General features: G+C 37.8%; 3 protein-coding genes and 1 non-coding gene across 4 annotated transcripts; 2 read left to right on the top strand and 2 right to left on the bottom strand.

Annotated features, from left to right (window-relative positions):
- Positions 1-2,084: 2,084 nt before the first annotated feature.
- Positions 2,085-3,876, bottom strand: LOC120260328 (purine-uracil permease NCS1-like). The gene has a single exon (XM_039267769.1). It carries the CDS (start codon positions 3,792-3,794, stop codon positions 2,292-2,294), a length of 1,503 nt encoding a protein of 500 aa, XP_039123703.1. The 5' UTR covers positions 3,795-3,876; the 3' UTR covers positions 2,085-2,291.
- A 19,311-nt stretch (positions 3,877-23,187) lies between these two features.
- LOC120260376 (methyltransferase FGSG_00040) lies at positions 23,188-25,060 on the top strand. The gene has a single exon (XM_039267843.1). The coding sequence runs from the start codon at positions 23,318-23,320 to the stop codon at positions 24,971-24,973; it is 1,656 nt and encodes a 551-aa protein (XP_039123777.1). The 5' UTR covers positions 23,188-23,317; the 3' UTR covers positions 24,974-25,060.
- On the bottom strand, positions 24,988-26,018 carry LOC120260378 (photosynthetic NDH subunit of subcomplex B 4, chloroplastic). The gene is made up of 5 exons (XM_039267844.1): positions 25,858-26,018; positions 25,598-25,778; positions 25,444-25,499; positions 25,280-25,351; positions 24,988-25,203 (listed from the first exon to the last, which is right to left on the bottom strand). The coding sequence occupies exons 1-5, from the start codon at positions 25,933-25,935 to the stop codon at positions 25,093-25,095; spliced, it is 498 nt and encodes a 165-aa protein (XP_039123778.1). The 5' UTR covers positions 25,936-26,018; the 3' UTR covers positions 24,988-25,092.
- A 118-nt stretch (positions 26,019-26,136) lies between these two features.
- TRNAI-AAU lies at positions 26,137-26,210 on the top strand. The gene has a single exon. It is a non-coding gene; the product is annotated as a tRNA-Ile (tRNA).
- Positions 26,211-26,284: the final 74 nt, after the last annotated feature.

The raw sequence follows: 26,284 nt of genomic DNA, 5'->3' as shown, positions 1-26,284 counted from the left end.
ATGAAAAGTATCACACAATCTAAAATTAATCCATAACATATAACTAAAAACATACTACATATATAAATATGTCCTCTAAAGTCAGGGACCTAACTAATAATTAGTAAAATACGATGGCGATCTTTATTATTCTCAGAATAGATTTATCGAAATGGCGTGGATCACGACTTAGTACATAGCATCAGTAAATCAGCGTCGTTATTTTTATCTGAAACTTGAATTTTAATCTTAAAAATTCTTAAATACTTAAAATTTTTAAAAAAATTATAAAACTATATCTAAAATCGTAAAACCCAAATACTTTACAAAATGTATCTCCTAAATCTAAAAATTTAAAGCTCTAAATAATAAATACTAAACCCTAAACCCTAAGCCCTAAGCCCTTAACCCCTAAATCGTATCATGCCCTAAACCGCCAAGCAAAATCACAAACCGCTTGCAGGGTTTGTGATTTCCGATTAAGAGTTTAGGGAGGAATTTCAGTTTATCGTTTCGTGTTTATCTTTTACGTTTAAATATTTAAATTTAGGATTTAGATAATAAGCGAAATTAATTTTTAAAAAATATAAAAGAAAGAATAGCGTGGATCTTGCTTGTAGATCTCGAAACAGCGTCGCGTCGTTCGGGAAAACTATTCGGTAAAAATATCATTCTTTCTTAAATAACAATGGTTCTTCGTTTTTAGGATAAAAACAATTCAATGTTTTTTTTTTGACAAAATTAGTTTTATATTAATTTTAATTTGATCGCAATTTTGTTTTATTAATTGATACTTCTAATAAAAAAAATTATATAATCAACAACCACAAAGACATATACTTTCAAAAATAATACATCAAACAAACTGTTTGAATTTTACATCAATGTGTGTCTATAATATATAATGTGAACAAACCATCATACACTTATTTCTCAATTATGCACGGGAAATGTCAACACCACAAGAAATTAATGTAATTTCAAATGCTAGAAACTAAATATTTTTAGATAATTAAATAAACAAAACATTTCAAACTTTCACCAAAATAAATAAATTTAAGACCAACCCTACTGATACTGACATACATTACTTCCCAAAGCTCATTCACCACACAATGCATGGACCACAAGAGAAGAAGTGGTGCTAGCGTTACCCAATTTAAGGGGAGAATCTAAGCTTACTTTATTCTAAAATTTATTTACTTTTAATTTATAAAAATCATTCTGAAATAATTTATTAAAGCAATTTGAAAATGAAACTCGAACCCACATGACAGGCAAAAGTACTACACAGACTCAATTAATTCATATGTATAACTAAAAACATACTACATATATAAATATGTTCTTTTTAAGTCAGGACCTAACTAATAATTAGTAAAATATAATAAAATTTCCTTTAATTGGTTTTAGAATCTTGGTAATTAAATAGCAATGGTTGTTCATAGTTTAGATAAATAATATTTATTAGTGTTTTTTTTTTGTGCAAATTAGTTTTATATTAATTTTAATTTGGTTAAAATTTTATTTTATTATTTGATATTTCTTGATGGAGATAAAAAAAAAATTATAGAATCAACAACCATAAAAAAAATATATTTTCAGACCACCTCAAATTAAATATTTGAATCTTTACATTAATGTATGCATATATATATATATATATATATGATAATATAGTCAAACCATCATACATACACCCGTTCTATTCCCAGACTCAATCATGCATCCGGAAATATCAACAGTAAATTCCATTCCCAGACTCAATCAATTAATGAAATAATAAAAAAAATATTAAATTATGTTAAATATTAGTTTTTTAATTAAAAATTATTTCCATAACAAGATTTTTAAGATAACAAATTAATTTGATATTAAAATTTAAAAAAATATATTTTTTAATTAATCTTTGAATTTGTTTTAGATGATTAATTAAATAATCATTAATATAAATAATTTGTAAAATAATTAAATAGTTGACCGCTCACATATGACTTTATTGACAGAAAAAAAAAATATAGGCTTTGTCTTACTAAAATAACTAATAAGGGCAAAATTGACAATAATCATAATTTTGTTTGAAAAATCTGTTTACACCAAACGGATGAATTAACTTTGCATGTGTTTAGATTATAATTTTCTAGGAATATAACAAACATTGTAATGTAATTTTAAAAAAAAACACTTTACAGGGAAAGACTGTGGAAAAAGATTTTGCTGGTGCAAGTATACCACCGCAAATCACCAAATGGCCGTAACTGTTACTTCAGTCCTTCCATTCATTTATCAACACTTGTAAAGTTGTTTTCCTTTCAGAAAAGTGGATCATGCAAAGAAGACGATGATGAGGGAACACCAACCCTAAACTTAGGACCCAAACGAAGGGACAGTATCCCATACAAGAAAGCAGCCATGAAGAACCCAAAGAACCACCCTACATTGTATATGAAAATCAAAGCCTCTGGCAAAGTTTTCAATATCCCAAGTTTATGGACAAAGCCCGGAACAATTGGCGCAACAGCAATGACTAAACTGGATACAGCTACCAAGTTCCATCCTTTGCAGTAATAGTACTCGCTTGTGTGGTTGAGTGAATAGAGTCCATCCACGTTTAATATGGTGCGACGAATGATGTAGTAATCAGTTAGGATTATACTGCAAACAGGACCTATGATGGCCGCGTAGCTGATGAGCCAAGTGTAAACGAAGCTATCAGCGTTGCTGAAGATCTTCCATGGTTGGAAGACAAGGCTGAAAAGGGAAGTGAGAAAAGCTGCTTTTTGAAAAGTGAAGAATCTGGGGTTGAGGCTCACCAAAAAGTTCGCCGGAGCAACAATGTTGGCCGGGATGTTGGTTGTGACTATGACAAGAGTGATGGCAGGGATGAAAAGTATGACTGTAAAAGAGTTACTGATTTTGGAAAGCAGAGTGATGGGATTGGAAATGGGGTAACCGAAGATGACCTCTGTGGAGGAGGTGACAGCAAGGCCAATGAATGAGAAGCAACCCATGACAATTGGGATGATGAATTGGCCTAGGACTTGGTCACGTTGACTTTTGGCGTAGCGAGTGAAGTCGGGGATGGTTAATGCCACTGCAGCCCAACTACCGACGTTGGCAGTTAGAGATGGAAAGAAGAGATACCAAAACTGTGATGGAGTTAGCTGAGAAGGTTGAGAAAGCATAGGACCAAAACCACCTGCTTTCAAATAAGCCCATGTGAAAAGAAGGAAAGCAAGAAGAACAAGAATTGGAGCTGAGTACCGTTCCAGTTTCTTGATCCCTTTCATTCCGTTAAGCAAAAGAAGGAGTTGAATGCCCCAGAATATAACATAACAGATTAACTCAGCTGGAGATGTGCCAAGCCAATCTAGAGTTTGAGCAAACGCCCACTCTTTTATGAATTCCGGTAAAAGAAGGTAAATTGCTTGTCCACCAATCCAAGTTTCAATACCGAACCATCCGCAGGCAACTAGAGCTCGGAGAAATGAAGGAAGATGAGCACCATAGATCCCAAAAGAAGAGCGAGCTAACACCGGGAAAGGAATGCCGTAGCGAGTCCCTGGATGACTGGTGAGTAGGAGAGGGAAAAGAAGGATGATCTTGGCGAAGACTACAATGATAATACCTTGCCACCATGTCATACCTTCTTCGACGAGGCTGCCGGCGATGTAGTAGGATGGCACACCGAAGATGAGGCCAATCCAGAGACTGGCCATGTCCCATGCTGTTGATGTCCGGTCCGCCGGAGTAGTTGGTTGAAGGTGGCCTTTGGTGGTGGTTGGTACTTCATGGATTCTTGTTTGTGTTCCCATTTTTCTTAGGAGTTTCTAGTTAGAACTGATGGATTGCACAGTGATTGCTTGCGTTTGTGTGTGTGTGTGTGTGTGTGTGTGTGTTTTGAGAAGTTGCCTGCGTTTGTGGGAGCATTTTATAAAGGATGTGATGACATTAAATTCAAACATTTTTTTTAAATATAAATGAATTTATTGTAAGCTTGTCTGTGGTTTATGAATTGGTGGTGTTAGTTATGCCACAATCCCCTTGGTAACCGGTCCATTAGATTTTTTTTTTTAGGTTGACAATCATGGACAAAAGTATATTTTTAACAATATATGAGGAACAATTGTGTGAGTGATTTTACCGGCTTTTTTTTAAAATATTGTTTTTTTAATTAATTACTAGAATAGGTTTTTTTTTAGAATTATTTACCAAACTAAGCATTTTTATTTTTTTAATATTAAATTTTAAATTTTTTTAATAGCTGTGGGTTCCACTGGTTTTTAATATTAAAATTTTATTTTAGTTTTAAATTAACAGGTCCCACTAGATTTTTAATATTAAAATTTATATTTTTAAAACTGAGATGAATCTTACTAGTTTTTTTTTTAATTAAAAAATAATTTTACACTAAAATCCTTATCATTTTATAAAATTTTTTACAACTAGTTTTATTCTCACTTCTACTTTCACTAATCCTAACAGATAAAAATTATGGATAATATTCGGTCAAAAATTTAAAAGATAAAAATTGTTGTGGTTAAAAATTTTTTTATACATAAAAAAATTAAAATTATCTCCGATATTAGAATAATCGAAAGATGTAATTATTAGGAGTAGGTAAAAGAGTATTATCGGGGGTTGATGGTGAATTATTGGTGCCAGATAGACCTCAGCCCCATTCATCAGCAGTATTAGATCAATTGATCATGATCAGTCCATTTGTTGGGTGGATCGCTTATATAAACCGTCCAAGTCCCTTTTGTGAAAACACACAAGACACAAGCATTATTGTATGAAAAATCCATAAATATAGAGAAGTTCTCCTCTAAAATTTGAGTCATTTTAGTTTCTTTATTTTCTTGCAATTTTATTTTATTTTTTTTACATTTAAGCTAGCAAAATTCATATTCTTGTCACACTGAACGAAAAAGGCTACTTTAGTTGAGAGGAACACCGAGCAATGAAAAAGGCTACTTTAGTTGAAAGTAGAAGTGGAAATAAAACTAGTTGTAAAAAATTTTATGAAATGATAAGGGTTTTGTGTAAAATTATTTTTAATTAAAAAAAACTAGTAGGACCTATCCCACTTTTAAAAATATAAATTTTAATATTAAAAACTAGTGGGACCTGCCGATTTAAAAATAAAATAAAATTTTAATATTAAAAAACAAGTGGAACCCACATATATTAAAAAAAAAATTTAATTTAATATTAAAAAAATAAAAAATCCTAGTTTGGTAAATAATTCTAAAAATGCTTATTCTAGTAAATAATTAAAAAAAACAATATTTAAAAAAAAAGCCGCTGATAGTCTCCAGGCTGTCGGCATACCGGCCACGAAGTGGGCGCATTCAAAGAGGTGTTGGGGAAAAAGACGGTGCTCATGAAGAACACTACGAGGAGCTTCATGAAACTCTCCTCCGTTCCGGACTTCCATTGAACAAGTTTGAACAAGTTATCCTTGATGACGTATATGAAGAACACGAAGAGTCGTCGGTTACGAGCTGCCGGTTCTCAACCCGTTGAGGGCATTTTTTTCATTTTCTCTCCTTATGATTTTGGAACTTGCACAAGGGGAAAACATGATATTTTCATGCCCAGTTAACAGCCAACCATTAAAAGTAAGGACCTACGAGAAATAGGCAAACTACAAGGGATGTTTAAGGATTCCGCAAAATATGGAGGGACTTATAGGGCATTATAATTATAGTTTTTTTATAAATTATAACAAAATCAATTGTAAACATTTAAAAAAACTCATTATTTTTTTAACAGACATGGCATGTATTAAAGGCACTGGCTTTCTAAATATACGGCTTCATTTTGTAAAGGGTATTTGATCATATTTTCACACATTAAAAAAAAAAAAAACTTGGTGTCAATAAGATATGAATGTTGATGATTTTTTAACTCATTATAAAACTCATCAATACATTAATGGATTAAATAAATTTAAATATAAACAAATTACTCCTTTCACTCAGTCATCTAGTATCTAACCATCTGACAATTAGAAATGGTTTGAAAACCTATTTTGAACACAATTATTTGTTTTGCTAATTTTTTAATTTTTTTTTAGTATTTAAAAAGATAGAAATAGTCCTAAAAGTCCAAAGAAGTTTTTTTTTTTTTCTAATAAAAGGATAAAGGGTTAAAGGGAATCCAATGAAATGCATAATGGAATTCAATAATAATCACTAGATACACAAAAATTTTCTTTCTATATATATATATAGAGAGAGAGAGAGAGAGAGAGAGAGAGAGAGAGAGAGAGGCTCTTTATCACTTGGAGTCTTGGAGGCATTACCCAAATAAAGAGGAGAATCTAAAGCTTACTTTATTCGAAAATTTATTTAGTTTTAATTTATAGAAGCTATTTTGAAATAATTTACTGAAGTAATTTCAAAACTGATTGAATATAAAATTTGAACCCACATCAACATGACAGGCAAACATAAACATATAACTGATTGAATATGACACAATCTAAATTAATCCATAACATATAACTAAAAACATACTACATATATAAATATGTCCTTTTAAGTCAGAACCTAACTAATAATTAGTAAAATACGCAATTAAATAACGAGCGATGCTATTGTTACCGAATAAATTTTCCAAATGACGTAGATGCCCAATTTGTCATCCACATCATCATCCACATTATTATTTTTTTATACAAACTTCAAATTTTAACCTTAAAAATTCTTAAATACTTAAAATTTTTTTAAAAAAATTATAAAACTATATCTAAAATTATATTCCCAAATATTACAAAATCTATACCCTAAAATCTAAAAATTTAAACCCTAAATAATAAATACTAAATCCCTAAATCCCTAGCTCTAAACCCGTCATATGCCCTAAACCTAACAGAAATCACAAACCCCCATGCGGGGTTTGTGATTTCCAGTTAGGCTTTAGGGAGACTTTTCGCTTTATTATTTACATGTTTATCTTTTACGATTAAATGTTTAAATTTAGGATTTAGATAATAAAGAGAAATTAAATTTTAAAAAAATATATATATAAAGAAAAGAATCGACGTGGATCTTGACATGAGATCGCCAAACTCGACATCCAGTATCATTCGGAAAACCTATTCGGTAAAAATATCATTACTCTTAAATAACAATGGTTCTTCATTTTAGGATAAAACAATTCAGTGTTTTTTTTTTGGACAAAATTAGTTTTATATTAATTTTAATTTGATCAAAATTTTGTTTTATTAATTGATACTTCCAATAAAAAAATATATATATAATCAACAACGACAAAGACATATACTTTCAAATATAATACATCAAACAAACTGTTTGAATTTTACATCAATGTGTGTCTATATATTATAATATGAACAAACCATCATACACTTATTTCATTTCTTGACTCAATTATGCATGGGAAATATCAACACCACAAAAAAATAATATAATTTCAAATGCTAGAAACTAAATATTTTTAGATAACTAAATAAACAAAACATTTCAAACTTTCACCAAAATAAATAAATTTAAGACCAACCCTACTGATACTGACATGCATTACTTCCCAAAGCTCGTTCTCCACACAATGCATGGACCACAAGAGAAGAAGTGGTGGTAGCGTTACCCAATTAAAGGGGAGAATCTAAGCTTACTTTATTCTAAAATTTATTTACTTTTAATTTATAAAAATCATTTTCAAATAATTTACTAAAGCAATTTCAAAACTGATTGAATATGAAACTCGAACCCACATGACAGGCAAAGTTGGCAAACATAAACAACCAAAAGTACTACACAGTCTCAATTAATTCATATGTATAACTAAAAACATACTACATATATAAATATGTTCTTTTTAAGTCAGGACCTAACTAATAATTAGTAAAATATAATAAAATTTCCTTCAATTGGTTTTAGAATCTTGGTAATTAAATAGCAATGGTTGTTCATAGTTTAGATAAATAATATTTATTAGTGTTTTTTTTTGTGCAAATTAGTTTTATATTAATTTTAATTTGGTTAAAATTTTATTTTATTATTTGATATTTCTTGATGGAGATAAAAAAAAATTATAGAATCAACAACCATAAAAAAAATATATTTTCAGACCACCTCAAATTAAATATTTGAATCTTTACATTAATGTATGCATATATATATATATATATATGATAATATAGTCAAACCATCATACATACACCCGTTCTATTCCCAGACTCAATCATGCATCCGAAAATATCAACAGTAAATTCCATTCCCAGACTCAATCATGCACCAGAAAATATCAAATAGTAGATGACAGGTATTTTGAAATGATAGAAACTAAATATTTTTACATACATAGACCTAACATTTCAAACTTGCAAGATCAACCCTAGTACTGATACTGACATATCCAACTAGAACACCTAAGAATATAGTCCCCACAGCTCATTCTCAACATAATGCAGGGACCACAAGTGAAGAAGCGGTGATGGCGGTTGAGGAACTTCTCTTAGCCTTTACTTTGAAACAATGACATAGAACCCTGTAAACAAAAGAACCAAAGAAAACACTAAAAAACCATGAAATGTCATAGATAACAACATTAAACTCTCCCACATTAGTTTTGAGTATGCCAACCTTGTGGAGAAAACCAGGCACACATGGCATTACACTGATGATCAAAGCTCCAAAGGCAGCCAAATTATAGACCCACCGACATAATAATAATGACCAAGTCACTGTCACAGTACAGTGAATTCACTTCCAAATCCATCCTCATAATAAGATAATAATCAGTGATAAGAATCCCTGTAATGGAGCCAGAAATAGGAGAGTACCCTCCAAGCCATGCATACACAAAGCTCTCACTGGAACCAAGGATCCTCCATGGCTGAAAAACAAGGGAAATCAGAGATGAAAGTATGACACCATTAATGAAGATGAATTTTGAAGGGAAGAGGCTGAGAAGAACATTGGAAGGAGCCACAAGGTTGCATGGAATGTTTGTAGTAATTGTGGCAAGGCTGATGCCAAAGGTGGCAAGGACAATGGGGAAGGTTCCACCAATCAGGGAAGGAATCGGGGACTGATGGTAGAAGGGCAGTGACTCAAAGATAAAATAAAAAAAAAATAAAAAATAAAAAATAAAAAAAATAATCTAACAAAATAATTATTTTAAATGAAGAATAATGTGGTAATATAACCAAAATTTGGATACACATATTAAAAAAAAAAATATAAAGTATAATTTAAAATTTTATTATTACCGATAGAAAATATATGAAATTTTCAATAATTCAACTAATAAGAATGCATCTCAAGTTTGTATTTTTTTTTAAATATGGTAAAATTGATCATCCACACTACAAACAACCAAACTATTATTTATATAAAAACTTTTGTTGTTTCACTCTAACATATATGGTACATTATAACATATATGTATATACCCATGATCAATTCAAAATTTTTTTAAATTACTAAAATTTATATATAAGATTTATTTTATTAAAAATTTTTGAAATAATAATAATTTTTAAATTTAAAAAAATAAAATGTGAAAAATGCAAAATTTGTATATAAGATTTATTTTTATTAAAATTTTTGAAATAATAAGTAATTTTTTTAAATTAAAAAAATAAAATGTGAAAAATCGCACAAGTGGGATTTAACCACTTAGAGACAACCACACTCCACTACTTTTCATGTCATCAGAATATTGTATTTTTACATCAAATTAAGTATAGAAAAAAATCAAAAACCACCAAATTTTTATATTGTTTAAAAAGTATTTTTTCTCCCGATGGGCGACTTGACACCTGCTAGCCCCTGGTTCCGCCCACTCACCAATGGCCTTGAACAGTTGTGTTGGGTTTGAGATCAAATGGCCAAAGATTGTTACAGTGGATGAAGTTGATGGGAAGAACAAGCACAAAGTGAGGGAGAAGAGAAGTGTTCGCTATAAGATACACTGAGATAACCCAACTGTTTGATAAAATGCCTGAGTTATTCTCTAGCTTGGTCAAGGAGTCAACCAGACAAGAAAGAAGAAAAGGTTTTTCGGGGGCCAATTAAAACATAGCACTACCATTAGCATTTATATTAATCTATTACAACCCACCAGACAAAAGACCTAACAACCATTGGTTAACACATAATCTAACTTCCCATTGGTCACTTTAAAACCTTAAAGTGAATCACCATTGGGTGTACACTTACACCCAGAGATCTCCTAATATAATATTCATTTCTCTTCAAAAAAGGTCTTCAACTACTTCACCAAATACTCAGTCAACCATGCTCTTCTCCTTACTTCTTCAGAGAGCCATTCTAAACTTGAGCAGCATCATCCCAGTTGCCATGCTCACCATCCTTCTTCACACCATCCTCCAACTTCATCTTGGTTGAGCTGTGATCCTCTATACCACGTGCCCACACGTTCACCACCTGCTTGCCATCTTCAATCATTTCTTCAACACCTCCCCTTGATTGAAGTATACGAACTCCAATCAAGTTTCTCATGAAGATATGTTTTTCAGGAGAAAGAGGCTTTGTAAATATATCAGCGAGTTGGTCATTGGTGGAACAATGATGAAGAGAGATCACATTGTCTGATACCAACTCTCTGATGAAGTGATACCGCATATCTATGTGCTTGGTTCTCCCATGGTGCGCAGGATTCTTTGCAACGGCGATTGCTGATTGATTATCGCACCACAGCCGAGTTGAATTATGGATTGGATGCCCACATTCCTGTAACAACCTTCTAAACCAGACGACCTGACATGCCGTGGAGGTTGCAGCAATGTATTCTGCTTCTATGGTTGATAGAGCCATAATCTCCTGCTTCTTAGAGCTCCACGAGATTACGCTGAGTCCCAGTCGAATTATCATTCCAGTTGTGCTCTTCCGGTCAGGTAGGAAGCCTCCCCAGTCACTGTCGGAGAAGGCTTCGAGTACTCCCTCATCACCCCTTAAGAACCACAGCCCGAATTCCCTGGTTCCTGCCAAGTATCTCACTACCCGCTTTGCTGCAGAGAAGTGACTCAACTTTTGGACAATTCATAAAGCGAGAGAGATAGCATACAGAGAAGCAAATATCAGGCTGTGAGTGAGTAAGATATAGAAGCTTTCCAACAAGGCTGCGATACATTCTTTGATCACCAAAGATATCTTCAGTAGTTCCCTGTAATTTATCATTTACACTCATTGGTGTCTGTACAGGCTTGCAATTTACCATATTTAATTGATGTAACAACACCTCAATGTATCTCTTCTGTCTAATGAAAATTCCATTGGAGTTTTGCACGACTTCTAGCCCGAGAAAGTAATTTAACTCTCCCAAATCTGACATATCAAATGTCTTCATCATCTCCAACTTGAATGATCAATAAGAGTATCCGATGAACTTGTGTAGATTATGTTGTCCACATACAAACTCAACAGCAACTTCTCCCCACTTGCCAGCTCCTTTCTATAAAGTGTGTGCTCACACTCGCTTCTTATATACCCATTCTCTCGAAAGTGATGATCAATTCTTCCATACCACGCACGAGGGGCTTGTTTCAAGCCGTAGAGTACCTTCCTCAGCTTACAGACAAGGTGCTCTCTTCCTTTTGATACATATCTTTCAGGTTGCATCATATACACTTCTTCTTGGATGTTTCCATTCAGGAATACATACTTGACATCGAAGTGAAACACTGGCCATCCTGCGTGTGCTGCTAGAGCCATCAGCAGCCTCACCTTCTCTAATTGAACCACAGGTGAGAAGATTTCCTCATAGTCCACTCCATGCTTCTGCGAGTACCCCTTGGCCACCAATCTGGTCTTCAGCTTCACCACTTGTCCCTGAGCATTCACCTTTGACCTGTAGATCCACTTTAGTCCTACTGCTTGCTTCCCTGGAGGCAGATGACATAGTTCCTAGGTGTTGTTCTTCTCTATTGCGCAATTTAGGAGTCCATTGCTTCTTGCCACTGCTTGTGCTTTACTGCTTCATTGAAATCATGTGGATCAGTTGCACATAGAGCAAATGTACATGTACTATATATGTCAGATAATAAACGTGTCTTCTTTGGTGTTGTATCTCCTGCATGTATAGACTGTGAATTTTCCCTTTGTGCAGATGATCTAATGCTTGCAACATAGTCTGTTGCTGCATCAGTGTAGGCTCCAATCATGTCTTCAATCAAGATTTCTGAACTTTGATTTCTACTAGCTCCCCAATTCCACCTTGAGTCCTCGTGGAACACCACGTCTCTGCTCACAATAATCTTGCCAGTAATTGGGTTATACAGCATGTATGCCTTTGCATCTGGGCAATATCCAACAAGCACACACTTCTCAGATTTACCACTGAGCTTCTGCAACTTTTGTGAAGGGATCAAAGCAAATGCTATACACCCAAACACACGAATGTAACTTACATTGGGTTTGACTCCATGCAAGGCTTCATAGGGGGTCATATTGTGCAGCGCAAGAGTTGGAACTCTATTCACAAGATGAATTTCAGTGAACACTACTTCTCCCCAAAATTTTAGTGGTAATTCTCCACTCTTCATTAGAGCTCTTGCTATTTCAACCACTGTTATGTTCTTGCGCTCCACAACCCCATTTTGCTGAGGTGAATAGGGGGTTGTGAACTCCCTCTTGATTCCAAACTTGTCACAATACTCCAGGAACTCATTTGATGAGAACTCTCCACCAAGATCACTTCTCACTGCCTTGAGGTTCGTACTAGTCTTCCGCTCCATAAGAGTGTGAAAGCTTTGGAATTTTGCAAATGCTTCTGACTTGTTCTTGATGAAGTACACTGAACACAATCTACTATAGTCATCAACTATTAGATAGAAATATTTGCTGCCTTCCAGTGTATCTACACTCATAGGACCACAGAGATCCATGTGTACAAGTTCAAGACATGAACTTGCCCTTCTTGCTACTCCACTGGGAAAAGGAGTTCTAGATTGCTTTGCCAATACACACTCCTCGCACTGAGTCTTGTTCTTCAGTTCAGGCATCCCATTCACCATCTTCTTGTGGACCATGGACATCAGGCTCTTGTAGTTTAAGTGCCCAAGTCTTAGGTGCCATAGTTCGTCTACAGTTTTACTCCTTACAGCTAGCACTAGGTTCTCCATCTTAGTGATGTCTAATGGGAACATGTTGTTGCTTGACCTGGGGACTGAGATAACCCAATTCTTCTCTTGATTATTGCTGATGATGCACTGATTCTTCTCAAAGACCACCGAGTATCCCTTCGTGAGTAACTGCCCCACGCTGAAGAGATTGTGTGCTAATCCCGGCACAAACTAGATCCCTTGCAGCCTCTTCTGAGTTCCTGACTGTGTATCAACTGCAACTGTCCCCACTCCACATACTTTCATCTCTTTGTCATCTCCTAACCTCACAGAGACACTTAGAGATTCATCAAGCTCGCTGAATAGCTTCTTGTCACCTGTCATATGATTCGTGCACCTCGAATCAATTAACCATACTGTGTTTGAGTGAGTACCTGATGAGCTGCTCGCTATGAAGAGATTTTTAGTATTTCCTTCTTCCGCTACAAGACCAGCATCTCTCTCTGGTTGCTTTTCTCGTGCTCGACACTCAGCTTTCATGTGCCCGAACTTCTTGCACTGAAAACACTGGACATGGCTCTTGTTATCAGTGCTCCTTCCACGACCGCCTAGGCCTCTTCCTCTTCCGTGAGCATATGACCTCCCCCGGCTTCTACCGTCACCCCACGAGTCCCCCGCACTTCCACCTTTGTTATAATTTGTGATCGGATGCTCACTCTTCACATGGAGAGCTTTCTCCACTGCCTTTCCAACTGCGCGATTTACTCTCACCTCGTGAGCTTGTAGTGTACCACAGAGATCGTCTAGAGTGAGCTTCGAGATCTCCTTCGACTCCTCAATTGCAACAACAACCCAGTCGAATTTGGGCGCCAGACTCCGAAGCACCTTGGATACGACCTCTTGTTCCTTGAGCTTGTACCCAAGGGCCTTTGATCTGGTTGGTGATTGTAATGACTCGTGAGATGTAACCTTGAACTCCTTCATCTCCCATTTGCAACGTCTCAAAGTCTTGCCGGAGAGCTTGGATTCTCACCGACAGGACCTTGGACGTTCCAAGACAATGCTTTCTCAGGACCTCCCAAGCTTCATGCGTTGTCTTGGCTTCAGCGATCCGGTCGAGGTTCGGACCATCCACCGCTTGCTGGATCAGGCAAAGAGCCTTTGCGTCTCGCTTCCGGTTGTCCCTCTCCACTACTTCGTCTTTCGACTCAGTCTAGCCGTTCTCCACCAGGTCCCACAACTCCTGAGACCTGAAAACAGTTTTCATTCGCAAATTCCACCGCCCATACTCCTGACCGGTGAACACGGGAACCGACGGCTGAGATAGACACACCGGAGAGTTGGCCGACGCTGAAGAGCTACTGGTTGCCATGACCGAACTCTGATACCAGATTGATGGGAAGAACAAGCACAAAGTGAGGGAGAAGAGAAGTGTTCGCTACAAGATACACTGAGATAACCCAACTATTTGATAAAATGCCTGGGTTATTCTCTAGCTTGGTCAAGGAGTCAACCAGACAAGAGAGACAAAAAGTTTTTTCGGGGGCCAATCAAAACATAGCACTACCATTAGCATTTAAATTAATCTATTACAACCCACCAGACAAAAGACCTAACAACCATTGGTTAACACATAATCTAACTTCCCATTGGTCACTTTAAAACCTTAAAGTGAATCACCTAACACCCAGAGATCTCCTAATATAATATTCATTTCTCTTCCAAAAAGTTCTTCAACTACCTCACCAAATACTCAGACAACCATGCTCTTCTCCTTACTTCTTCAGAGAGCCATTCTGAACTTGAGCAGCAGCATCCCGGTTGCCATGCTCACCGTCCTTCTTCACACCATCCTCCAACTTCATCTTGGTTGAGCTGTGATCCTTTATACCACGTGCGCACAGGTTCACCATCTGCTTGCCATCTTCAATCATTTCTTCAACAGAAGTCACTGCAACACCTGCAAAGGAGTAGAGGAATGAGGCCAGAGGGAAAGCCAGCAGGCCAAGGATTTCATCACTGTGACTTTTAGCTAAACGAGAGAAGTCTGAGATGTTGAGAGAGATGCCAGACCATGAACTGATGCTTGCAGTGAGAGAAGATAAGTATAAATGCACTAGTGAGGAAGAAGAGTGTGAACTTGTGGTTGAGCTTGTGCTGATCAGCATGGCTTTAATGCCACCAGCTTCGTAGCATGCCCATGCAAAGAGGAGACAAGTTAAGAGAAAGAGAATAAGAGATGAGAACTTCTCTAAAACACTAATGGCATGCATTCCTTTCCATGCAAGAGCTAGTTGGACAATGAGGAAGATGATGAAGCATGAGAATTCAAGCATGGAAGTGCCAAGCCAGTTGATGGGTTGGGCATAAGAAGAGGTGGTGAGTGATGAAGGGAGGGAAAGGAAGATGGCTTGACCGCCGATCCATGTCTCGATGCCGTTCCATCCACAGGCGACGGGAGCACGGATGATGGCCGGATCATGTCCTTCACCTTTGATGCTGATGATATTAATTTGTGGTTGTTTGCTTAAGTTATGTATCTAAAGAATGAAAAACAAGGCCAGAAACATTTGCCATGTTGTGGAGATGGCTCCTCCATTCATGATTTTCATCAACAGATAAGGTGTTTAATTAGAAGTCTGCCTAGAATATACTACACATGCTGTGACGCCATCATATATAATTTTCTGTCACTTTCAACGCAGCTATTGCTGGATGTAATGTAACTTGGTCCAGAGCATGCATTCGGATGGTTGCGAGCAAACCTGTAGTTCATGAGACAACATGCTAGGTTGTTTCTTCTAGCATTTTCAAAGGAGCTGATGCTATAAATGATGTGATTGAAGAATAAAATCATCCACAAAAATTGTATCAGCTAAGGATCAAAAGATAAGGATGAAATCCTGATACACGTATTAAGGCCAAACCATGGAAATCTTAAAAATAACTCAAATTCTTAGCTAGTCACATGGAGAATTATTAACTGCAATATCATTGTCACACAGAAAGCAAAGTAATGAGATACTATGCACACAGTCTCTGGCATCATAGATTGATGACACTAATACTTTGATTGAGGTTGAGGTTGAGGTTGAAAAGTCATCCTCAGCGCATGGCACAATCAATTCTTCCTTCCCTCGGATAAGATGATATGGTAACCATGCCTGCATAATTTAACGGCCAGACACATTACAGTACCGCTGAGCATATACAAGAAAAATGTCAAAATGTATTGTATCAGCAATGTCTGAACAAGAACCGATGGTTGTATATATTTGAGGGAAGAAGGCTATTAACCAGTGGTTGTTAATGCAAAGCTCATTCAAGATTAAGCATTCGCATTATAGAAGAATGTGGTATCATGTTTTCTTACGTAGATTTGAATGGTGCACTGGTGACACCAATTGGTGTGCTGAATGCAACGTCTTGGAAGGGTCCAGCCATTTTGCCCCTAGGAAACCATCCAAGATCTCCACCTTTCTTTCCCGACGGGCATTCTGAATACTCTGCAGCTACCTAAGAGAGATAGAAGGTCAGTCACCAGTCAGAGTAAGAATATCATTAAGAACAAGACTCCCCTCATTAAATCTTTATTAACAATTCACAAGAGCCAGACAAAAGCATGATGAACTTCCATTGTATAACACGCCATAGACCTAATGAAGAAACCCATTGAAAATCAAGAACTATGAAAATTGACACTGATGATCCTCAAATTATTGCAAAATTATAGGATGCCTTTTCATAGCATACTGTAGTGAATTAATCCAGTTTGCTTCAAGGAATTAATACCAACGAAATCGCAGGAACAAAGACGCAAACTTTGAAATTCCAACACTAGTGTATTCATTGCATTTAGGACTGATCAGAGTCTCTTAAATATTCAACAAGGTGCTCAATAGTTAATTAAGACAATTCAAAGACCCAAACTGAATCACCAATGAGCATAACAAGTTCAAGGATAAAATCTCAAAGTTATCTTTTCTTAAGAATGCACCTGCAAAACACCAATGAACATAATAAGTTCGAGGATACATACACACATACATACATACATATATATATATTGATAAAAATAACAAATCCTTTTATCTGATGGTTTCTTTGGCTTCCTTGAGGCTAGTAAAAATTCAATCTATTAACTCTGCTTCTCTGAAAACAGATTTTTAAGTTTGACAAAGCTTACCACCAGAGATCAACACTTTTTTGACTTATAGAGTATATCAAGAATGAACAACAGATGCTCCTACTTGTGATGCAACTAAAGACTGTAAAAACCAACCTTGAATCTGTTTCTTCAATAAAAACAATACAATCACTATAATAAGGTAAAAAATCTCCAGATAAATTGGCATTCAAATTACTTGCTTTACATCACAAACAAATTGGATACCTTTGCAAATTCAGCAGGAGGGACCTTATCCCCATTACTCAGCCAACCATCTTGCAATTTCTTGTAAGCTTCATTGATCTTGCCTTTGCTTTTTCACACAAAAATATGTCTTGCTGAATCAAAAATCAAAGTAAAGGAATACCAAATTAAATTGATTGATTAAAAAAAAACTCAACTTTTCAAACTAAAAACACAGATATATTGAAAGAAGCAAACCCTTGACATAAGTGCAGGTGCCAAGCCCATCAGCTGACTTCCCCCCTTTGCTTTTTCCGGCGCCCTTGGAGGCACCATCCTCGCTGGCGCCGGCGGCAGGCTGCTTCCCTTTGCTCTTCGGCTTCGAGTCTTTCCCCATTTTCGCGCAAGCCTATCTATCGTCAGTCTTGAAATTTCCGAAGAATATTATTAACCCTAAATTCCCAATTTGTGAACTTTTTAAACATTTGCCCAAACAGAACCCCGTATTTACAAAGCTTGCCCCTTTTGAAACCTTAAAAAAAATTCCAGTTTTATTATAATTTTGGTATAATACCCGAATTAGTCTATCTACTTTTCTCTCTCTTTCTTTTTGGTCCCTCTACTCAGAAATACGCCTCATTAATCTCTCTACTCTTGAAAATGACCCAATTTAGTCCCTCTACATTTAATTTCTTCCCATCTAGTCCCTTTATTTTTGAAAAATACAGTCAATAATTGGCCTATTTTAGAGTAGAAGAAACTAAATAAAACCATTTTCAAGAGTAGATGGATCATTTGGGAGCATTTTTAAGTAAATGGATCAAAAGGGAATAGAGAGAAAAACAGAGAGACCAATTCGAATATTATATCTATAATTTTTTATGGAAAAAATCATTTTAAGCATCATTGTTACAGTGCAAGAGTTAAGATGCAGAAGTTTTATGTGGGAGGTTAGAATGCCAAATTTTCCCTCCAATATAATCTGTAATGTAAATACTGATTTTATTGATTTTGTGGAAATTTTTTTGTAAAATTTATATTTATTTACTCAATAATTATTTTATTTTTTATTTTTTTAGTATGAGCATGCTTTTAATTTTTTAATTGATAAGTTTTTCCATTTAAAATAATTGTTTAGATAAAAAATTTTGAATAAGATGTTTGATATATACTCATTTGATAACTCAAATCATCTCTAATTTTTTTATTGGATAAAAATGTTAAGTGGTTTATTATTTTTTTTTTTGAAAAAATGGATAAACCACTGCCATTAATTAAATAAAGAGTAGGGATACAAACTGAGTGCAAGCGCCACAAAAGACAAGCAAAACACCAGGAGAAGTGCCAAAACAAACAGCGCCGGATGAGAATCAGCAAAGGATTCTCAGCCCAACAGAATACAGTAACATACTAGTCCGATAGAAGATCTTAATCTACCCCAGCGAGTGGATCACCGCCATACTCCACTCCACTGATCCCTAGGGCCTCCGTGCTCTGCCGAAACATGGCAATAGGATCCTCTATCGTCTCTCACGAACCTTCAACAACTGAAGAGAGCCAAGATATCAACATACGGTCAATCTTCAAAACAAGAGCATGCGTAGACAAACAGTTGGCATTAAAGATACAATCATTTCTAACAAGCCAAATATTCCACACAATAGCCTTAGCAACTAGGCCCCCAATCTCCCTAAAGTTAGCCCGAATCGAGGTTCGCCAACCCCGCCAGATCTCCTGCGTAGACCCAGGAGGATCTGGAAAATGCAGTAAATGCATGAAGTACCCCCACACCTTTCTAGCAACAAAACAATGTAAGAAGAGATGGTCAGCCGACTCTAAGGCCGAATTACACAGGACGCAGGTCGTCGTAGGGAGGCGATTGCAACTCCTTCTCGCAAGAACATCCATGGTGAGAATCTTATTCTTCTCAGCTAACCAGTTAAACAAACTAACTTTCTTCGGACATGGCTTTCTCCAGAAGAACCGAGCAATAGGGCAACATACACCACCATCAATGAGAAACGAGTAGAAAGATTTCACCGTGAAGATACCATTTCCGTTCAACCTCCACCTCTTTCTATCTCCTACCGCCCCATCAAAATCCGTTAATCTAGCCCTGTAGTACCGACTATCATCCTCCCCAGAAAAAGGGGCCTGGTTTAGGAGGTAACCCAACTCGCACACCATTCCATTGGGCTCACTAGCCCTTTTGAATTCCTCCTGCCAAATGAATATAGGTGCCCGCCCCGCAAACCAACTATCCTTCCAGAATAGTGTTTTAGTTCCAGAGCTGACCTCATGCAACACGCATCCCCTAAAAGCCGGCAGGCAGCTCAAAACGCCTTTCCAGAAGTAGGAAATCTTACCCGTTTGCCTGGGGAACATATTCCAACGAATAACACCGTAATTGAACTGTAAGATATCAGCACCACACTAAGTAGCATCCGTCATTAACTTCCACCACCATTTGCCCAAGAGCGCAAGATTAAAGTTTGATAACTCAAGAATACCCCAACCACCTTGTTCCCTTGGATGACAAAGATTATCCCAACTCACTAACCTCCACCGCGGGTGCTCAATGTCCGGTCCAGACCAAAGGAAATCCCTTTTAATTTTGTTGATCTCCTTGATAACCCAACCAGGTAAACGAAACAACGACATCCAATAAGTAGGGATCGCAGATAGGACCGAATTGACAAGCGTGAGTCGCCCCCCAAGGATAGCTGTCTCACTTTCCAGGTGGATAATCTTCTACGAATTTTAGAGATAAGACCCTCCCAGTCTTGCTTCCTAGGTCTCCTGCCAGAGATAGGAATACCCGGATAGGTAAGTGGTAGCAAACCCCTATCACAGCATAGGGTTCCCGCCGCTTCCCTATCTGGTAGCACATCCATCGAAGTCGAGTATAGGCAAGTTTTAGAAAAATTAACAGCTAACCCCGACAGACCTTCGAAGATAAGCAAAATTAGCTTGACTATGCGCAAGTCTTGGGGACCACCAGTAGTAATGACAAGCAAATCATCTGCATAGTGAAGGTGACATTTGCTACCCCAATCCCCCAGGGGAACACCCACTAAAACCCTAGATCCCAGAGCATGCGAGAACATCGTACTAAGAACATCTGTGACTAGCACGAAGAGTAAGGGGGAAAGTGGATCCCCCTGACGTAACCCACTGAGATAACGAACATAGCCGTTAGGTGAACCATTGACCAGGATGGACGCCTTAGAATAGAATAGAATGCATTTGATCCACCCGATCCATCGGTCCCCAAAACCCCTGGCTTTTATCAGCTCCAATAAAAAGTCCCAATCCACCCTATCAAAGGCCTTGGAAAAGTCCACTTTTAAGATATGACCCGGGAGCCTCCTCTTGTGGACACTAAAAATAAGCTCCTCCGCGGTGGCGATATTATCTAGAATACAACGTCCTTTCAAGAACGCCGATTGCTCCACATCCACAAGAGAATTGATCACCGTGCTCAGGCGAGACGCCAACAGTTTGGATAGAATTTTTAGAGATGAATTTATTAAGCTGATCGGTCTGAAGTCCCCAGGGACTCAGGTGTATCCACCTTAGGAATAAGAGCAATGTTGGCCCAGTTAATCCTTTCGAGATTTGCTCTTTTCCAATAGAAATCCTCACACAGATGGGTAAGGTCGGATTTAATCAAATCCCAGAACTGCTTAAAAAATTGCAGAGGGAAACCATCAGGGCCCGGGGCTTTGTCCCCTCCTAGATCGAACACCGTTTTCTTGATTTCATCCTCGGTAAATGGTCTCTCCAGCATAGATAGGTCAACAGGAGTCTTGAAGCACAAGAGGTTCCGAAAATCGATCTTGATTCTGTTAGGGCGCTTGTTACCAAACAGATGCTTAAAATGCTCGGTAAAGACCCTCCCGATCTCACGAGGCTCCAACAGCATATTCCCATTCTGGGAAAGATTAGGGATGAAATTTTGATTTTTTCGTCCGTTGGCTACCTCGTGAAAGAATTTCGTATTTTCATCACCCTCCTTCAACCATTGTAATCTAGATCGTTGTTTCCAGTAAATTTCTTCCTGTTTTTGGATATCAATAATTTTCCCCAATAAATCCTGCTCTTCCCGAGCTTCCACAGAGGACAGCTGTCTTGATTCTTTAGCGATGTCCAACACCTCCAAGTCATGCAGTAGGGAGAGTTTTCTCAATTTGATCGACCCAAAACTAAACTTTGCCCACTGTCGAAGATGTGTCCTAATATGGGCCATCTTCTTAGAAATGATAAAAGCCCCACAACCAGCCGGATCAACGCGAGTCCACCACTGCCGCACTAGATCCTGAAACTCCTCAGACGTGGCCCAAACGGCCTCATAACGGAAAGGTCGAGGGTTAAAAGAGTGGATTCCCACCTCAAGCCGGATAAGGACATGATCGGAACCAAGTCTAGGTAAGCTAGATTGAATGACCCTAGGGAAACGCTCTAGCCAACAATCATTCACCAGAAACCGGTCAAGTTTTACCCAAATAGGCGAATCTTGCCCATTTGTCCAGGTGAATTTCCTACCCACCGTGGGTGGCTCCTGTAAACACAGTGACCTCATCAGATTATTGGCACAACGGATATCCTCCAGATTAGGATTGCCAGAGGGTTTATCGCTGATATCAAATATCGCGTTAAAATCACCACAAATAACCCACGGTCCGTGAAAATCCCCTTTGCTAGTGAGTAGTTCTGACCAGAAGCCGCGTTTGCATGCTCGCTAGTTAGGACCATAAACCGCCGTGTAGCGCCATTTAAGGTTATCCCTCCTGGACAGAAATTCAACAGATAAACTAAAAACACCCACTTGTGTTACCGTCCCGGTAAACAACAAGCTGTTCCAGCCAATCACAATTCCCCCTGCCGAACCTTTCGCCGCCAGAACAGCGAAGTGGTCCAGTCTTGTTCCCCCAATTTCCCGCCAAATAGGGTCAGAGAGCACCTCCAGTTTAGTTTCTTGCAAGCAACAAACATCCGCATAATTAATATTAAGAAAGTCTCTAACTAAGTACCTCTTAGCTGGCCTACCTAGGCCCCTCACATTCCAATTTATGATATTCATTAAACAACCAACTATATATCGCGGGTCTCCCAAGAGGCATCCGCCTAGCCCAATGAGGCCCTTAGTCGAGACTCTTCTAGGGACCGAATTTGTTTAATACAATCATGCACAAAGTCAACAAAAGAAATACCACAAGCATCATAATAGCTAGTAAGTTGAGCATCATACCACTCAGAAATCGATAGCGGTTTAGCTTTAAGTACCTTTTGGGCCATCTGCCCCCTTTTTTCTGGTTGACTTGGGCATCTCAATCAATTGACCGGTCTACTCGTTGAATCTTGCTGGTGCCTTTTTTTGCCGCTCACTTTTTCTAACACCCGGGGCCTGTTCGTATGGCAAAGAAGTATTGCCACCCTGTAAATCTAGTAGAAGCTCACGAATCTTCCGCTCAAAATCGAACACCGACTCATCAGATTCCACCTCAATTTCTTGGGACAAAATAAGTATTTATAAAATAAAATTGATTTTTTTTTAACTTTTCCGTTAAGGGGAAGAGTTAACGATCTTCTGCTATCATAGTATTTATAGCAAAATTGTATAGTTATGATCAAATTAAATATTTTAGAGAAAAAGTAAAATAATAAAAAAAATTAATAATAATAACATGCATGTCCCCCTCCCCCATGAAGGCACCGTTCACCTGCAACCTAAGGCTAGTAAAATACTTGAATTTTTCAAATAAATACTTAATTTATCGACAAGAATCACGTGAAGCGTTACAGAGTGGGGTCTTCAATCACGGACGTTGACTAGGTCAAACTTCTTAACCCTCATAGCCGTTGGTCTCTCCCAATTCAAATTCCATCCGGAGAGAAACGCACACACAGAGACACACAGAGAAGCCATGACAATGCATGGCGGTGCAGGAGCTCAAGAAGAAGAAGAAGAAGAGCAGGAGGAGATGATGCAGAAGCTCAGATCTAGAGCCACTGAACTCCTCCTTAAAGAGGACTGGAACGAGTACATCAACCTCTACTCTTATTTCATCTCCACCACCTCCACCTCCACCTACAATGGTGGGTCCAAGCTCCATAAAGCACTCCCGTCCGCCTTCTCCAACCGTGCCGAGGCTCGTCTCCGGGTCCGTGACCTACCCGGGGCGCTGGCTGACTGCCAACGTGCTCTAGACATCGAGCCCAGCCATGTCAAAGCTCTCCTTTGTAAAGGTAAGACACTCCTTGAACTCCATCGCTATTCTCAGGCCTCTGAAACCTTCCAACTAGTTCTTTCCCTTCAAACTCACTTGTCTGGGAACAATGAGGCTCTTAGAGAGATGATAGAGAGGAGCAGGAAGCTTGAAGTTCAGTCAAAAACTGGTGTCTTTGATATCTCTGATTGGATAATGAATGGTTTTGGAGGGAGCTCGCCGGAGTTGGCAGAGTATGTTGGGCCAGTGGAGGTGAGGAGATCAATTCCAGGCTCTGGAAGGGGGCTCTTTGCAACGAAGAACATTGAGGCAGGGACACCATTGGTGATAACCAAAGCAGTGGTCATTGGAAGGGGGATATTGCCGGAGAATGACCGAGAGTCCGGTGTGACTGCAAGGCTTGTTTTGTGGAAGGATTTTGTTGATAAGGTGCTTGATGTTGGGAGGAAATGCAAGAGAACACTGAGATTGATGTACACATTGTTTAATGGTGAGGATGATGAAAGTGAGCTTCAAGTGCCTGAGATGGCTCTATTTAATCCGAATGAGAAATCAAAGATGGTAGCAATGGATGAAGAGGTGGAGGAGTTGTTGTTGGATGTTGAGAGGATACTGAAGGTTTTGGATGTGAATTGTTTGATGGAAGATGCAGCGTGTGCAAGAGTTCTTGGGAAGAAGAGTGGGTACTCTGGAGTGGGGCTTTGGATATTGCCTTCATTTGTGAATCATTCTTGTAGTCCTAATGCTAGAAGATTGCACATTGGGGATAGAGTAATTGTGCATGCTTCAAGGGATGTGAAAGCAGGGGAGGAGATTGTGTTTGCTTATTTTGATGTTTTGGCGCCGGTGAAGAAGCGGAAGGAGATGTCGAAAAGATGGGGATTTGAGTGTAGATGTGAGAGGTGTAGGTTTGAGGAAGAGGTCTTCTTATTTAAGGAGGAATTGAGGAAGATGGACGTGAGAATGGAAAGCGGGTTTGATGCCGGGGAGGTTGTGGTTGGACTAGAGGAAGGAATGAAAAGATGGATGGTCTCCAAGGCAAAGGAAAGAGGCTTCTTGAGAGCATCATTATTTGCGGCTTATGCCGAAGTTTATAAATCCGATAAGATGATGAGGCGGTGGGGGAAGAGGATACCGACGGAGATATCTGTTGCAGAGAACATGGCAGGGGCTGTGGGAGGTGATGAGAGGACGATGAAGATGGTGCTTGAGAGGTTGAAGAAGAAAAGGAAGAGCATTGCAAGTGACCAAAATGTAATTGAAATGGAGAAAGCATTGAAGCTTGGTAAAGGGGTCTATGGGAAAGTGATGAAGAAACAGAGCATGAAGTTACTATTTGAACTTCATACTTAAAGAATTTCTCATTCTTATTCTAATGTACTTCATTACTTGTATTTCTTTCAAATTGCAATAAAGTAAGCTATCATTATTTTTCTTTTACAGACAATGGATTATTTTCATACAAGTTCTTACTACTTGGTAGCCTCTTCTAGCTCTCTCAAACTGCCAACTTTCTTCTCGATTTCTTCGATAAGTTCCTCTCTCCATAGCTCTGCTCTGGCAGTTTCCTCTATATCTTCTTGCTGTCAATCCAACAAACCATGAATTGTTATAAACTTGAAAACCAAATTCAGATGAAATGAATACAATATCATATACCTTTTCATAGTACCAATGCACCGTTCCATCTCCTCCGTCTTTCCTGTACTGTTCTCCATCATAAAATGGGTCCTGTACATCATTACTGGGATAATTAAATACCAAAAGAAAAAAAAAGAAGTAAAAAACCAAAACCAATCAAAAATTGAATGATGTTTGCTTACTTTAGTGGATCCAAAGAAGCAGCAACCCCAGACAGTGAACATTATATAAATGGTGTCTAAAATTTTCATGGATTCAAACTTCAATAAAAGGAATAAAAACAAGAGAATAATAAGATAGAAGAACAGAAAGGAAGAGGAGAATGTTTGGACTAACAGATGTTCTTGATAGCCTCATCACTGAGATGCCACACAGTCTTATGAACGTAGAAATCTCTCTGGAGAAAAGCATGCTCTACCATGACAGCCATGAGAGTCAAATCAGGCAAAGCCTTCACTTTGAATGAGGAGGCTCTTCCGTTGCTGATGCTCCACTTGGGACGCTGATAAGTCTTTGGCTGCAAGGAATGAAGAGAAGTGTAGATCAGTACAAAGCTTTGAATTGTTACTGTTAGGAGTTTGATAGGGGATCTTAACTTTAGATGAATGAAGAGTAGGAGTGGGGAGGCATGGCCTGGGCATGGAGAAGGTCATAGTTGATTTCACCATTGCCATGAGATGGAGAAGAAGGTGGTAGCTTAAGATTGAAATGTGGCAGCCATTTTGTGCTTGTGATGGCAGAGAGGCTCTTGTCACTGGATAAGGGAGACTCTGGCGCCAAACGTATTCCACTCATAATTGAGAAATTGTTTATTATGGAAATATAAAACTAAATTATTTATATTGATATATTACTAACATAGCACTTAGCAAGTTGGCCTATTAGCTCAGTTGGTTAGAGCGTCGTGCTAATAACGCGAAGGTCGCAGGTTCGAGACCTGCATGGGCCAAATTATTATCTCTTTTATTTAAATAAAGATATGATCACATTTTAAAATTAATTTATCTAAAAATCACCTACATC

The sequence above is a fragment of the Dioscorea cayenensis genome, chromosome 5 (genome assembly GCF_009730915.1).
Source record: "Dioscorea cayenensis subsp. rotundata cultivar TDr96_F1 chromosome 5, TDr96_F1_v2_PseudoChromosome.rev07_lg8_w22 25.fasta, whole genome shotgun sequence".
Taxonomy (NCBI): Eukaryota; Viridiplantae; Streptophyta; class Magnoliopsida; order Dioscoreales; family Dioscoreaceae; genus Dioscorea; species Dioscorea cayenensis.
Note: the sequence above shows the minus strand (reverse complement) of the source record. Positions and strands in the feature narration are given on the sequence as shown.